Here is a 16310-nt window from a genome sequence, read left to right as displayed (position 1 = left end):
TCCCTGGGACAGACACTCGGTGACCAGCAGGACAGAGGACACAGGAGCTGAAGGAAACACACTCAGGTGACTTTTTCATATTAACAGAATCATTCTGTACAGTTTCTACTACAGAACAGGCCAGACATAGATACAGATATATGTAGAATATGAGATAGTTTAGCAATAGAATATGACGTCTATCAATATTACTAAATTCACCAGTAGTTAAAAAATTAGTTATTTACCTTGAATGGTCAACTGTAGAGTCCGAGATTCTAATCTCCGTCCCTCTGAATCAAAGGTTTGAAGTTTATATTCACCTCCATCAGTCCTGTTCAGCTCATTGATCCTAAATGTTCCATCACTGGGAGTAAAGGAGAATCTGGTTCCTATCCGATTAGACAGAATGAAATTCTTTCTCCCATCAAGTATTGCTGTGTTTTCTTTTAACCAGTAGTATCTATGTATTTCTGAGGCGCTGTCCATCAGCTGGACGACCACAGTTCCTCCCAAAGCTCCATAACACTGAGCTCCACGCTGTCTGCCATCACAGTAGGTCTCCACACCTGGAAGTCAAAAGTTAAAAATACTGTTTAACTTTAAAGCAACTTTCAGGAACATTTGATGTGAAAATGAGGGTTTGCTGGCTTCATCAAGAACACAAGTGAAAGTTTTACATTAGGATTAATTAGTTAATAAGTTTCATTAAATAAGATGTTTGAAAAACAAGATGGAAAAATATAAATAGAATGATTTCATTCTGTTAATTTAAAAAAGAGACTAACTGTATGCTTCCCCTTAACGTAGATGGGAAATGTTCTCGTGCAATAGAGCCATGAACAAATATGTGACAGCAAAACATTTCACCAACAACTCATGCACAAACATTCCTCCACTTAATGGAACCTTTAGTTATTAAATATATTATATTTCTGCTGTAACAGCATGTTGTAATTATGACTGAGATTATGATTCAGCATTTGATTTATAACTGAGTTTACAATCCTCATTTTTACGTACAGTAGTTGACTGAGAATAAAACAACATCTTGAGGCTTGAATTTATTTTCATATGAAATTGTCAATTTAAGATCAAAGGTGAAAAATCATATTTAATTATATTTATGTGTCATGATTCTTGTGTGAATTTGGTCCCAGCGTGGGTCAGGGATCACATCAGTGATACTTTTTGATTCTACTTGATCCCATAGCTTTAATTAAAGAAGTTAACCAGCTCACCGTGAGAGACTCCGAGTATCATCAGCAACAGTCCGATCACAGCTTCCATGTCTCCTCAGTGTTCAGCCTCTGTTGACCCGGCAGCGTTCAGACAAACCTCTCTACTTTATTCGATAGTCAACCTGCACACACTACACTGAGCAGCCTGGCACGTCTTCTGACTGATCAGCTTCAGATAAGAAAGGAAGCTGACTATTGTAGGAAATGGTTTCTGAGGTTGCGTGTATTAATATCACATGTTAATTTTAACCAAACTATTATACCAAGAAAGACTGTCATTGCTCTCAGCTATGAAGGAAGTGAAGCAAAGTGTCATCATACAGTTTAAACCATAAACACAGCTTCTCCCACAAAGATCTTCTCTTTTATTACTATTATTCCTGTCTGTTACATTCTGCTCGTTCAATCATCCTCCACATGTGAGATAAGATAAGATAAGATATTCCTTTATTAGTCCCACAGTGGGTAAACTTGCAGTGTACAGCAGCAAAGGGGATATAGTGCAGAAACAAGAAGCATCAGTAAAAACAAAAAACAAGATACGGATGTTATGATTATAATATTTGCACAACATGTGCACAGTGTGACATCTTTCTATTTACAATAAAGTGTAGGAAATGTCCCAACTTTACATTATACACAAGATAAGTGGAGAGAATTTTTACTGTGACTACAACTTTCAACTCTGCTACATCAGTTCTATATACACAAAATATAAATTTACATATTAATATCTACTTTAGGTTCTAAAAACAACCGTGAAGTCTCTTTAACTTTAATATGAAAACTGAAATGTCTCTTATATCCAGGCTGAAAACTAAACAGAAAGTTACATTTAAAGGTGAATATAAACAACTGTTACTTAACTAGAACATAATGTGAGTGAAACCAAACACACACGTGTGTTATACGTGTGAATATGCCCTTAATTTATATGGTGTATAATTACAGTTTGGGCTTAAATACACAATGTTAAAAACATGCTTTGAAGGCAAGACCCCAAAAATGTTAAAATATGCAAAGCTACTAAGTCAATTATCTCCAAAACATCAACTTTGCAGGTTTGTGACGATGCATTTCTCATTTAAAAGTGTTTTAAATATCTGATTTACATGAAGAAGTAGGAGAATGTTCTCGACATATAAAGAAACACTTAATCCTTCAATTTACCTGGAAAATTAAAGTCACATTTGGAGATTCATTGTTTTCACCAGAGAACGACGATGTAGAAATCTACAGTACAATAATTTCCAAAAGGCATCAAAATGAGTTGCACTGCTAATATGACAATATCATTATATATAATGTATTCACACTATCACTGTGGAGCTGTGGTCCCCTGAATGTTTTATCACTGGTGCTCTGAACATTTCACAACAAGACACTCTTTCCACTTGAGTTAATTCTACTTAAAGGATCGTACTTTCACCGATCAACAACTGAAGTGACCGAGTGTCGGAGAGTCTAAGTTGTTGGTTTCACAAAGTTAACGTGCAGCAGCACTTCTCATGTCAACCATCACAACAGAATTCTCTTGTTCCATCTGTCGACGGACGGCCTTCTTGTCTTTCTTCTTCTTCCAAGCAAAATAAACCGCGATCCCGATTAATGCGAGAGTCACCACAGCTGCTCGCACTCCACATATGAGCAGGGAGTGATCTGCTCAGATAGAGACACAAAGATCACATGTCAACTCAGGGCTGTGTTGCAGTAGAGTTAGTTTTCACTCTCTGCTGGAGGAAGCAACAGTTTGATGTCACTCTTCTTACCTGCAGTGGAGGCCTCAGTGATGGGGGTCGAGGCTGTTGACTCACACAGGGAATTATTGCCTGAAAGGACCCAGCGTGATAAGTGCAACTTATTGGATAAGGTGCACTCCATTAATGTGAAGCCTGTTGGAAAGAAACAGATCAATGACTGATGTACAGTTATTCATCAGTATAACTATGAAGTTGTTTATTTATCGTCATGTTCTCCCTCACCACAGGTAGACATCCTGCTGACGTTGTTCCTGACTGAGCAGACCAGGAGTCCTGAGACGTGTTGTTTCAGAGTGACGCTGTTAGTCTCAGGATTTCCAGAGAGGAGCTCAGCGTCCGTCAGTGTGCGTCCATCCAGAGTCCAGCTGTACTGAAGACTGTCCCCTCCCTCAGAGGAGCAGGACACCTTCATCTCTCCCTGGGACAGACACTCGGGGACCAGCAGGACAGAGGACACACGAGCTGAAGGAAACACACTCAGGTGACTTTTCATATGAACAGAATCTTTCTTTCGTCATCCTGTACAGTTTAAATACTACAGAACAGACCAGATGTGATTCTAGGATCAGACCTTTTGGGGGTGTCAGTCAAGAGCGGAGGTTTCATTTCAACATTAATGGGGGACACATATTAAGCGGAGGGGTCTGTGGGCCTCCCCCAGGAAACATTTCCTGCGTTCTGTTGAATTTGTTTGCACCGATTTCTGCCTTTTCTACATCAAGTTATGATGGAAATGTTTTTATTTATGTAAAGGAAAACAAATGTTCAGGCGCTTCAATTTATGCAATTCCAAGACTGTTTAGTACAAAGGAGTATTAGGACCACATTGAGGAAAAAAAATTAATCTGAGATTTCGAGAATAAAGTCATTATATTATATTTCATGTGTTATTTTAGAGGGGAAATAGAGCAGCGTGCCGCCTCTGTGAAAATGAGGAACGTGGAGCATCTTGTGAAGTTATACTTTAGTTTAGGTTTCACAAATACTTTATCTTTTGGCACATCTTCCCTCGCCAAAATTTAGCATAACTTTGGAGTGTTATTTGTATATATATTTAGATATATGTATAATATGAGATAGTTTAGCAATAGAATATGACATGTATGTCTGTCAATATTACTAAATTTCCATGCAGTAGTTAAAAACGTTACCTTGAATGGTCAACTGTAGAGTCCTCTCTGATCTCCGTCTCTCTGAATCAAAGGTTTGAAGTTTATATTCACATCCATCAGTCCTGCTCAGCTTATTGATCCTGAATGTTCCATTACTGGGAGTAAAGAAGGATCTGATGTCTATCAGATTAGTCACAATGGTATTCTTTCTCCCATCAAGTATTGCTGTGTTTTTTTTTAACCACTGGTATCTATGTATTTCTGAGGCGCTGTCCATCAGCTGGACGACCACAGTTCCTCCTAAAGCTCCATAACACTGAGCTCCATCCTGTCTGCCATCACAGTAGGTCTCCACACCTGGAAATATTTGAAACATAAGATATAAAAAGATACGTAGTCAGACAGAAACGGAGGTTTTGCTGCAGCTTCTCAGACCACAGTTTGCAAACAGGAAGTTGTTCTTGTGCAGCTGAGAGTTACACCGGCCTGTAACCAGCGGTGAAATGGAACCAAGTACAGTTTTGAGGTACTTGTACTCGAGTATTTCCATTTTCTGCTACTTCTTCTCTTTAGTTACTTTGCAAATTCAGATTGATAATACAAAATATAATCAACAAATATATGATGATGTATTATCATAGGTTAAGATATATAAGATAAGACTTTGTTGATCCATGGGGGAGGGGATTCAGGCTACTAAGTAATAATTAAAATGAGCTCCACCTTCACCAGCTGCAACATTAAAGTGATGCATAATGCATAACGCTGGGGAGGAGAGCCACACTTAGATTGGAGGATGTGATATTAGTACAGGGGCTAATAGACTCTGTGATGCCAGTCTCCTTACCAGCAGAGGAGGGTTCTGTATTCGTGGTAGGAGCAAGAGTTGTTGTTGACTCATTACACAGAGTATTATTGTCTGCAAACACCCACTGTGATATGTGCGTCCCATTCTCTGAGGTGCAGTTGATGTATTTGTAGCCTGTTGGAAAGACACAGATTAATGTCTGATGTACAGTTAATCATCACAATAATCAGACTACTCATGTCCTCACTCACCACAGGTAGATATCTTCTCTCCGTCTGAGACACTGCTGACGTTGTTCCTGACTGAGCAGACCAGGAGTCCTGAGACGTGTTGTTTCAGAGTGATGCTGTTAGTCTCAGGATTTCCAGAGAGGAGCTCAGCGTCCGTCAGTGTGCGTCCATCCAGAGTCCAGCTGTACTGAAGACTGTCCCCTCCCTCAGAGGAGCAGGACACCTTCATCTCTCCCTGGGACAGACACTCAGTGACCATCAGGACAGGGGACACAGGAGCTGAAGGAAACACACTCAGGTGACTTTTTCATATTAACAGAATCATTCTGTACAGTTTCTACTACAGAACAGGTCAGACATAGATACAGATATATGTAGAATATGAGATAGTTTAGCAATAGAATATGACGTCTATCAATATTACTAAATTCACCAGTAGTTAAAAAATGAGTTATTTACCTTGAATGGTCAACTGTAGAGTCCGACGCTCTGAACTCTGTCCAGCTAAATCAAAGGTTTGAAGTTCATATTCACCTCCATCAGTCCTGTTCAGCTCATTGATCCTAAATGTTCCATTACTGGGAGTAAAGGAGAATCTGGTTCCTGTCAGATTAGTCAGAATGGTATTCCCTGTCCCATAAAGTATCTTTGTGATGTTTTTCAACCATCGGTATATAGGTATTTCCGAGGCGCTGTCCATCAGCTGGACGACCACAGTTCCTCCCAAAGCTCCATAACACTGAGCTCCATCCTGTCTGCCATCACAGTAGGTCTCCACACCTGGAAGTAAAAAGTTAAAAATACTGTTTAACTTTAAAGCAACTTTCAGGAACATTTGATGTGAAAATGAGGGTTTGCTGGCTACATATACTGAACGTAAAAAGGAGGATTGCAAACTCAGTTATAAATCAAATGCTGAATCATAATCTCAGTCATAATTACAACATGCTGTTACAGCAGAAATACAATATATTTAATAATTAAAGGTTCCATTAAGTGGAGGAATGTTTGTGCATGAGTTGTTGGTGAAATGTTTTACTGTCACATATTTGTTCATGGCTCTATTGCACAAGAACATTTCCCGTCTGCATTAAGGGGAAGCATTCAGTTAGTTTCTTTTTTAAATTAACAGAATGAAATCATTCTATTTATATTTTTCCATCTTGTTTTTCAAACATCTTATTTAATAAAACTTATTTACTAATTAATCCTAATGTAAAACTTTCACTGAGAATAAAATAACATCTTGAGGCTTGAATTTATTTTCATATGAAATTGTCAATTTAAGATCAAAGGTGAAAAAACATATTTAATGATATTTATGTGTCATGATTCTTGTATGAATTTGGTCCCAGCGTGGGTCAGTGATCACATCAGTGATACTTTTTGATTCTACTTGATCCCATAGCTTTAATTAAAGAAGTTAACCAGCTCACCGTGAGAGACTCCGAGTATCATCAGCAACAGTCCGATCACAGCTTCCATGTCTCCTCAGTGTTCAGCCTCTGTTGACCCGGCAGCGTTCAGACAAACCTCTCTACTTTATTCAATAGTCAACCTGCACACACTACACTGAGCAGCCTGGCACGTCTTCTCTGACTGATCAGCTTCGCATGAGGAAGGAAGCTGAATATTAAAGCCTATATAGTGGTCATCTCAGTTCCTCATTTATGTTCAGAAAAGCATGACTAAAAATGGTAATGGTTTCTTAAATTCCGTGTTTTAATGTCACATGTTAAGTTTAACCAAACTATTACTGTATACCAAGAAAGACTGTCATTGCTCTCAGCTATGAAGGAAGTGAAGCAAAGTGTCATCATACAGTTTAAACCATAAACACAGCTTCTCCCACAAAGATCTTCTCTTTTATTACTATTATTCCTGTCTGTTATGTTCTGCTCGTTCAATCATCCTCCACATGTGAGATAAGATATAAGATATTCCTTTATTAGTCCCACAGTGGGTAAACTTGCAGTGTACAGCAGCAAAGGGGATATAGTGCAGAAACAAGAAGCATCAGTAAAAACAAAAAGCAACATACAGATGTTATGATTATAATATTTGCACAACATGTGCACAGTGTGACATCTTTCTATTTACAATAACGTGTAGGAAATGTCCCAACTTTACATTAGACACAAGAGAAACAGATATTTCAGTGACTTTTTTATTGTGACTACAACTTTCAACTCTGCTACATCATTTCTATATACACAAAATATAAATTTACATATTAATATCTACTTTAGGTTCTAAAAACAACCGTGAAGTCTCTTTAACTTTAACATGAAAACACAAATGTCTCTTATATCCAGGCTGAAAACTAAACAGAAAGTTACATTTAAAGGTGAATTAAAAACAACTGTTACTTAACTAGAACATAATGTGAGTGAAACCAAACACACACGTGTGTTATACGTGTGAATATGCCCTTAATTTATATGGTGTATAATTACAGTTTGGGCTTAAATACACAATGTTAAAAACATGCTTTGAAGGCAAGACCCCAAAAATGTTAAAATATGCAAAGCTACTAAGTCAATTATCTCCAAAACATCAACTTTGCAGGTTTGTGACGATGCATTTCTCATTTAAAAGTGTTTTTAAATATCTGATTTACATGAAGAAGTAGGAGAATGTTCTCGACATATAAAGAAACACTTAATCCTTCAATTTACCTGGAAAATTAAAGTCACATTTGGAGATTCATTGTTTTCACCAGAGAACGACGATGTAGAAATCTACAGTACAATAATTTCCAAAAGGCATCAAAATGAGTTGCACTGCTAATATGACAATATCATTATATATAATGTATTCACACTATCACTGTGGAGCTGTGGTCCCCTGAATGTTTTATCACTGGTGCTCTGAACATTTCACAACAAGACACTCTTTCCACTTGAGTTAATTCTACTTAAAGGATCGTACTTTCACCGATCAACAACTGAACGTGACCGAGTGTCGGAGAGTCTAAGTTGTTGGTTTCACAAAGTTAACGTGCAGCAGCACTTCTCATGTCAACCATCACAACAGAATTCTCTTGTTCCATCTGTCGACGGACGGCCTTCTTGTCTTTCTTCTTCTTCCAAGCAAAATAAACCGCGATCCCGATTAATGCGAGAGTCACCACAGCTGCTCGCACTCCACATATGAGCAGGGAGTGATCTGCTCAGATAGAGACACAAAGATCACATGTCAACTCAGGGCTTGTGTTGCAGTAGAGTTTAGTTTTCACTCTCTGCTGGAGGAAGCAACAGTTTGATGTCACTCTTCTTACCTGCAGTGGAGGCCTCAGTGATGGGGGTCGAGGCTGTTGACTCACACAGGGAATTATTGCCTGAAAGGACCCAGCGTGATAAGTGCAACTTATTTGGATAAGGTGCACTCCATTAATGTGAATGCCTGTTGGAAAGAAACAGATCAATGACTGATGTACAGTTATTCAATCAGTATAACTATGAAGTTGTTTATTTATTCGTCATGTTCTCCCCTCACCACAGGTGAGAACATCCTGCTGACGTTGTTCCTGACTGAGCAGACCAGTCGTCCTGAGACGTGTTGTTTCAGAGTGATGCTGTTAGTCTCAGGATTTCCAGAGAGGAGCTCAGCGTCCGTCAGTGTGCGTCCATCCAGAGTCCAGCTGTACTGAAGACTGTCCCCTCCCTCAGAGGAGCAGGACACCTTCATCTCTCCCTGGGACAGACACTCAGTGACCATCAGGACAGGGGACACAGGAGCTGAAGGAAACACACTCAGGTGACTTTTTCATATTAACAGAATCATTCTGTACAGTTTCTACTACAGAACAGGTCAGACATAGATACAGATATATGTAGAATATGAGATAGTTTAGCAATAGAATATGACGTCTATCAATATTACTAAATTCACCAGTAGTTAAAAAATGAGTTATTTACCTTGAATGGTCAACTGTAGAGTCCGACGCTCTGAACTCTGTCCAGCTAAATCAAAGGTTTGAAGTTCATATTCACCTCCATCAGTCCTGTTCAGCTCATTGATCCTAAATGTTCCATTACTGGAGTAAAGGAGAATCTGGTTCCTGTCAGATTAGTCAGAATGGTATTCCCTGTCCCCATAAAGTATCTTTGTGATGTTTTTCAACCATCGGTATATAGGTATTTCCGAGGCGCTGTCCATCAGCTGGACGACCACAGTTCCTCCCAAAGCTCCATAACACTGAGCTCCATCCTGTCTGCCATCACAGTAGGTCTCCACACCTGGAAAGTAAAAAGTTAAAAATACTGTTTAACTTTAAAGCAACTTTCAGGAACATTTGATGTGAAAATGAGGGTTTTGCTGGCTACATATACTGAACGTAAAAAGGAGGATTGCAAACCTCAGTTATAAATCAAATGCTGAATCATAATCTCAGTCATAATTACAACATGCTGTTACAGCAGAAATACAATATATTTAATAATTAAAGGTTCCATTAAGTGGAGGAATGTTGTGCATGAGTTGTTGGTGAAATGTTTTACTGTCACATATTTGTTCATGGCTCTATTGCACAAGGAACATTTCCCGTCTGCATTAAGGGGAAGCATTCAGTTAGTTTCTTTTTTAAATTAACAGAATGAAATCATTCTATTTATATTTTTCCATCTTGTTTTCAAACATCTTATTTAATAAAACTTATTTACTAATTAATCCTAATGTAAAACTTTCACTGAGAATAAAATAACATCTTGAGGCTTGAATTTATTTTCATATGAAATTGTCAATTTAAGATCAAAGGTGAAAAACATATTTAATGATATTTATGTGTCATGATTCTTGTATGAATTTGGTCCCAGCGTGGGTCAGTGATCACATCAGTGATACTTTTTGATTCTACTTGATCCCATAGCTTTAATTAAAGAAGTTAACCAGCTCACCGTGAGAGACTCCGAGTATCATCAGCAACAGTCCGATCACAGCTTCCATGTCTCCTCAGTGTTCAGCCTCTGTTGACCCGGCAGCGTTCAGACAAACCTCTCTACTTTATTCAATAGTCAACCTGCACACACTACACTGAGCAGCCTGGCACGTCTTCTCTGACTGATCAGCTTCGCATGAGGAAGGAAGCTGAATATTAAAGCCTATATAGTGGTCATCTCAGTTCCTCATTTGTGTTCAGAAAAGCATGACTAAAAACGGAAATGGTTTCTTAAATTCCATAAACACAGCTTCTCCCAAAGATCTTCTCTTTTATTACTATTATTCCTGTCTGTTACGTTCTGCTCGTTCAATCATCCTCCACATGTGAGATAAGATAAGATAAGATATTCCTTTATTAGTCCCACAGTGGGGTAAACTTGCAGTGTACAGCAGCAAAGGGGATATAGTGCAGAAACAAGAAGCATCAGTAAAAACAAAAAAACAAGATACAGATGTTATGATTATAATATTTGCACAACATGTGCACAGTGTGACATCTTTCTATTTACAATAAAGTGTGGGAAATGTCCCAACTTTACATTAGACACAAGATAAGTGGATATTTCAGTGACTTTTTTACTGTGACTACAACTTTCAACTCTGCTACATCATTTCTATATACACAAAATATAAATTTACATATTAATATCTACTTTAGGTTCTAAAAACAACCGTGAAGTCTCTTTAACTTTAACATGAAAACACAAATGTCTCTTATATCCAGGCTGAAAACTAAACAGAAAGTTACATTTAAAGGTGAATTAAAAACAACTGTTACTTAACTAGAACATAATGTGAGTGAAACCAAACACACACGTGTGTTATACGTGTGAATATGCCCTTAATTTATATGGTGTATAATTACAGTTTGGGCTTAAATACACAATGTTAAAAACATGCTTTGAAGGCAAGACCCCAAAAATGTTAAAATATGCAAAGCTACTAAGTCAATTATCTCCAAAACATCAACTTTGCAGGTTTGTGACGATGCATTTCTCATTTAAAAGTGTTTTAAATATCTGATTTACATGAAGAAGTAGGAGAATGTTCTCGACATATAAAGAAACACTTAATCCTTCAATTTACCTGGAAAATTAAAGTCACATTTGGAGATTCATTGTTTTCACCAGAGAACGACGATGTAGAAATCTACAGTACAATAATTTCCAAAAGGCATCAAAATGAGTTGCACTGCTAATATGACAATATCATTATATATAATGTATTCACACTATCACTGTGGAGCTGTGGTCCCCTGAATGTTTTATCACTGGTGCTCTGAACATTTCACAACAAGACACTCTTTCCACTTGAGTTAATTCTACTTAAAGGATCGTACTTTCACCGATCAACAACTGAAGTGACCGAGTGTCGGAGAGTCTAAGTTGTTGGTTTCACAAAGTTAACGTGCAGCAGCACTTCTCATGTCAACCATCACAACAGAATTCTCTTGTTCCATCTGTCGACGGACGGCCTTCTTGTCTTTCTTCTTCTTCCAAGCAAAATAAACCGCGATCCCGATTAATGCGAGAGTCACCACAGCTGCTCGCACTCCACATATGAGCAGGGAGTGATCTGCTCAGATAGAGACACAAAGATCACATGTCAACTCAGGGCTGTGTTGCAGTAGAGTTAGTTTTCACTCTCTGCTGGAGGAAGCAACAGTTTGATGTCACTCTTCTTACCTGCAGTGGAGGCCTCAGTGATGGGGGTCGAGGCTGTTGACTCACACAGGGAATTATTGCCTGAAAGGACCCAGCGTGATAAGTGCAACTTATTGGATAAGGTGCACTCCATTAATGTGAAGCCTGTTGGAAAGAAACAGATCAATGACTGATGTACAGTTATTCATCAGTATAACTATGAAGTTGTTTATTTATCGTCATGTTCTCCCTCACCACAGGTAGACATCCTGCTGACGTTGTTCCTGACTGAGCAGACCAGTCGTCCTGAGACGTGTTGTTTCAGAGTGACGCTGTTAGTCTCAGGATTTCCAGAGAGGAGCTCAGCGTCCGTCAGTGTGCGTCCATCCAGAGTCCAGCTGTACTGAGGACTGTCCCCTCCCTCAGAGGAGCAGGACACCTTCATCTCTCCCTGGGACAGACACTCAGTGACCAGCAGGACAGAGGACACACGAGCTGAAGGAAACACACTCAGGTGACTTTTCATATGAACAGAATCTTTCTTTCGTCATCCTGTACAGTTTAAATACTACAGAACAGACCAGATGTGATTCTAGGATCAGACCTTTTGGGGGTGTCAGCCCCTCATGAGAACGTGAGGTGTTCAGTCAAGAGCAGAGGTTTCATTTCAACATTAATGGGGGACACATATTAAGCGGAGGGGTCTGTGGGCCTCCCCCAGGAAACATTTCCTGCGTTCTGTTGAATTTGTTTGCACCGATTTCTGCCTTTTCTACATCAAGTTATGATGGAAATGTTTTTATTTATGTAAAGGAAAACAAATGTTCAGGCGCTTCAATTTATGCAATTCCAAGACTGTTTAGTACAAAGGAGTATTAGGACCACATTGAGGAAAAAAAATTAATCTGAGATTTCGAGAATAAAGTCATTATATTATATTTCATGTGTTATTTTAGAGGGGAAATAGAGCAGCGTGCCGCCTCTGTGAAAATGAGGAACGTGGAGCATCTTGTGAAGTTATACTTTAGTTTAGGTTTCACAAATACTTTATCTTTTGGCACATCTTCCCTCGCCAAAATTTAGCATAACTTTGGAGTGTTATTTGTATATATATTTAGATATATGTATAATATGAGATAGTTTAGCAATAGAATGTGACATGTATGTCTGTCAATATTACTAAATTTCCATGCAGTAGTTAAAAACGTTACCTTGAATGGTCAACTGTAGAGTCCTCTCTGATCTCCGTCTCTCTGAATCAAAGGTTTGAAGTTTATATTCACATCCATCAGTCCTGCTCAGCTTATTGATCCTGAATGTTCCATTACTGGGAGTAAAGAAGGATCTGATGTCTATCAGATTAGTCACAATGAGATTCTTTCTCCCATCAAGTATTGCTGTGTTTTTTTTTAACCACTGGTATCTATGTATTTCTGAGGCGCTGTCCATCAGCTGGACGACCACAGTTCCTCCTAAAGCTCCATAACACTGAGCTCCATCCTGTCTGCCATCACAGTAGGTCTCCACACCTGGAAATATTTGAAACATAAGATATAAAAAGATACGTAGTCAGACAGAAACGGAGGTTTTGCTGCAGCTTCTCAGACCACAGTTTGCAAACAGGAAGTTGTTCTTGTGCAGCTGAGAGTTACACCGGCCTGTAACCAGCGGTGAAATGGAACCAAGTACAGTTTTGAGGTACTTGTATTTCTATTTTCTGCTACTTCTTCTCTTTAGTTACTTTGCAAATTCAGATTGATAATACAAAATATAATCAACAAATATATGATGATGTATTATCATAGGTTAAGATATATAAGATAAGACTTTGTTGATCCATGGGGGAGGGGATTCAGGCTACTAATTAATAATTAAAATGAGCTCCACCTTCACCAGCTGCAACATTAAAGTGATGCATAATGCATAACGCTGGGGAGGAGAGCCACACTTAGATTGGAGGATGTGATATTAGTACAGGGGCTAATAGACTCTGTGATGCCAGTCTCCTTACCAGCAGAGGAGGGTTCTGTATTCATGGTAGGAGCAAGAGTTGTTGTTGGCTCATTACACAGAGTATTATTGGCTGCAAACACCCACTGTGATATGTGCGTCCCATTCTCTGAGGTGCAGTTGATGTATATGTAGCCTGTTGGAAAGACACAGATTAATGTCTGATGTACAGTTAATCATCACAATAATCAGACTACTCATGTCCTCACTCACCACAGGTAGATATCTTCTCTCCGTCTGAGACACTGCTGACGTTGTTCCTGACTGAGCAGACCAGTCGTCCTTTGACGTGTTGTTTCAGAGTGACGCTGTTAGTCTCAGGATTTCCAGAGAGGAGCTCAGCGTCCGTCAGTGTGCGTCCATCCAGAGTCCAGCTGTACTGAAGACTGTCCCCTCCCTCAGCGATGCAGGACACCTTCATCTCTCCCTGGGACAGACACTCAGTGACCAGCAGGACAGAGGACACAGGAGCTGAAGGAAACACACTCAGGTGACTTTTTCATATTAACAGAATCATTCTGTACAGTTTCTACTACAGAACAGGCCAGACATAGATACAGATATATGTAGAATATGAGATAGTTTAGCAATAGAATATGACGTCTATCAATATTACTAAATTCACCAGTAGTTAAAAAATGAGTTATTTACCTTGAATGGTCAACTGTAGAGTCCGAGATTCTAATCTCCGTCCAGCTGAATCAAAGGTTTGAAGTTTATATTCACCTCCATCAGTCCTGCTCAGCTTATTGATCCTGAATGTTCCATCACTGGGAGTAAAGGAGAATCTGGTTCCTGTCAGATTAGTCAGAATGGTATTCTTTCTCCCATCAAGTATCTTTGTGATGTTTTTTAACCATCGGTATATAGGTATTTCCGAGGCGCTGTCCATCAGCTGGACGACCACAGTTCCTCCCAAAGCTCCATAACACTGAGCTCCACGCTGTCTGCCATCACAGTAGGTCTCCACACCTGGAAGTAAAAAGTTAAAAATACTGTTTAACTTTAAAGCAACTTTCAGGAACATTTGATGTGAAAATGAGGGTTTGCTGGCTACATATACTGAACGTAAAAAGGAGGATTGCAAACTCAGTTATAAATCAAATGCTGAATCATAATCTCAGTCATAATTACAACATGCTGTTACAGCAGAAATACAATATATTTAATAATTAAAGGTTCCATTAAGTGGAGGGATGTTTGTGCATGAGTTGTTGGTGAAATGTTTTACTGTCACATATTTATTCATGGCTCTATTGCACAAGAACATTTCCCCGTCTGCATTAAAGGGAAGCATTCAGTTAGTTTCTTTTTTAAATTAACAGAATGAAATCATTCTATTTATATTTTTCCATCTTGTTTTTCAAACATCTTATTTAATAAAACTTATTTACTAATTAATCCTAATGTAAAACTTTCACTGAGAATAAAATAACATCTTGAGGCTTGAATTTATTTTCATATGAAATTGTCAATTTAAGATCAGAGGTGAAAAAGCATATTTAATTATATTTATGTGTCATGATTCTTGTATGAATTTGGTCCCAGCGTGGGTCAGGGATCACATCAGTGATACTTTTTGATTCTACTTGATCCCATAGCTTTAATTAAAGAAGTTAACCAGCTCACCGTGAGAGACTCCGAGTATCATCAGCAACAGTCCGATCACAGCTTCCATGTCTCCTCAGTGTTCAGCCTCTGTTGACCCGGCAGCGTTCAGACAAACCTCTCTACTTTATTCAATAGTCAACCTGCACACACTACACTGAGCAGCCTGGCACGTCTTCTGAGTGATCAGCTTCACATGAGGAAGGAAGCTGAATATTAAAGCCTATATAGTGGTCATCTCAGTTCCTCATTTATGTTCAGAAAAGCATGACTAAAAATGGTAATGGTTTCTTAAATTCCGTGTTTTAATGTCACATGTTAAGTTTAACCAAACTATTATACCAAGAAAGACTGTCATTGCTCTCAGCTATGAAGGAAGTGAAGCAAAGTGTCATCATACAGCTTAAACCATAAACACAGCTTCTCCCACAAAGATCTTCTCTTTTATTACTATTATTCCTGTCTGTTACGTTCTGCTCGTTCAATCATCCTCCACATGTGAGATAAGATAAGATAAGATATTCCTTTATTAGTCCCACAGTGGGTAAACTTGCAGTGTACAGCAGCAAAGGGGATATAGTGCAGAAACAAGAAGCATCAGTAAAAACAAAAAGCAACATACAGATGTTATGATTATAATATTTGCACAACATGTGCACAGTGTGACATCTTTCTATTTACAATAACGTGTAGGAAATGTCCCAACTTTACATTAGACACAAGAGAAACAGATATTTCAGTGACTTTTTTATTGTGACTACAACTTTCAACTCTGCTACATCATTTCTATATACACAAAAACATATATATTAATATCTATTTTAGTTTCTAAAAACAACCGTGAAGTCTCTTTAACTTTAACATGAAAACACAAATGTCTCTTATATCCAGGCTGAAAACTAAACAGAAAGTTTGAGTTCTTTAAAAGCGCTATATAAGTTGAATTTATTATTATTATGAAGGGGTCACTTCAGTTCC

At 38.5% G+C, this 16310-nt stretch overlaps 1 protein-coding gene and 1 long non-coding RNA gene across 2 annotated transcripts in view; both read right to left on the bottom strand.

The window, feature by feature from the left end:
- Positions 1–1978: 1978 nt before the first annotated feature.
- The window catches only part of LOC119493991, a 30996-nt gene continuing 16664 nt past the window's right edge, over positions 1979–16310 (bottom strand). The window contains exons 7-13 of the mRNA XM_037779563.1: positions 14376–14696; positions 13938–14195; positions 12926–13243; positions 4132–4449; positions 3203–3442; positions 2990–3112; positions 1979–2879 (exon numbers count right to left, since the gene is read on the bottom strand). Coding sequence (XP_037635491.1) covers positions 2707–2879; positions 2990–3112; positions 3203–3442; positions 4132–4449; positions 12926–13243; positions 13938–14195; positions 14376–14696 — 1751 coding nt within the window. The 3' untranslated portion in view covers positions 1979–2706. The remainder of the gene's footprint in view (positions 2880–2989; positions 3113–3202; positions 3443–4131; positions 4450–12925; positions 13244–13937; positions 14196–14375; positions 14697–16310) is intronic.
- Positions 9254–10212, bottom strand: LOC119494066. The gene is made up of 2 exons (XR_005208095.1): positions 10029–10212; positions 9254–9371 (listed from the first exon to the last, which is right to left on the bottom strand). It is a non-coding gene; the product is annotated as an uncharacterized LOC119494066 (long non-coding RNA).

Source organism: Sebastes umbrosus, chromosome 9 (genome assembly GCF_015220745.1).
Source record: "Sebastes umbrosus isolate fSebUmb1 chromosome 9, fSebUmb1.pri, whole genome shotgun sequence".
NCBI classification, from domain to species: Eukaryota; Metazoa; Chordata; class Actinopteri; order Perciformes; family Sebastidae; genus Sebastes; species Sebastes umbrosus.
Note: the sequence above shows the minus strand (reverse complement) of the source record. Positions and strands in the feature narration are given on the sequence as shown.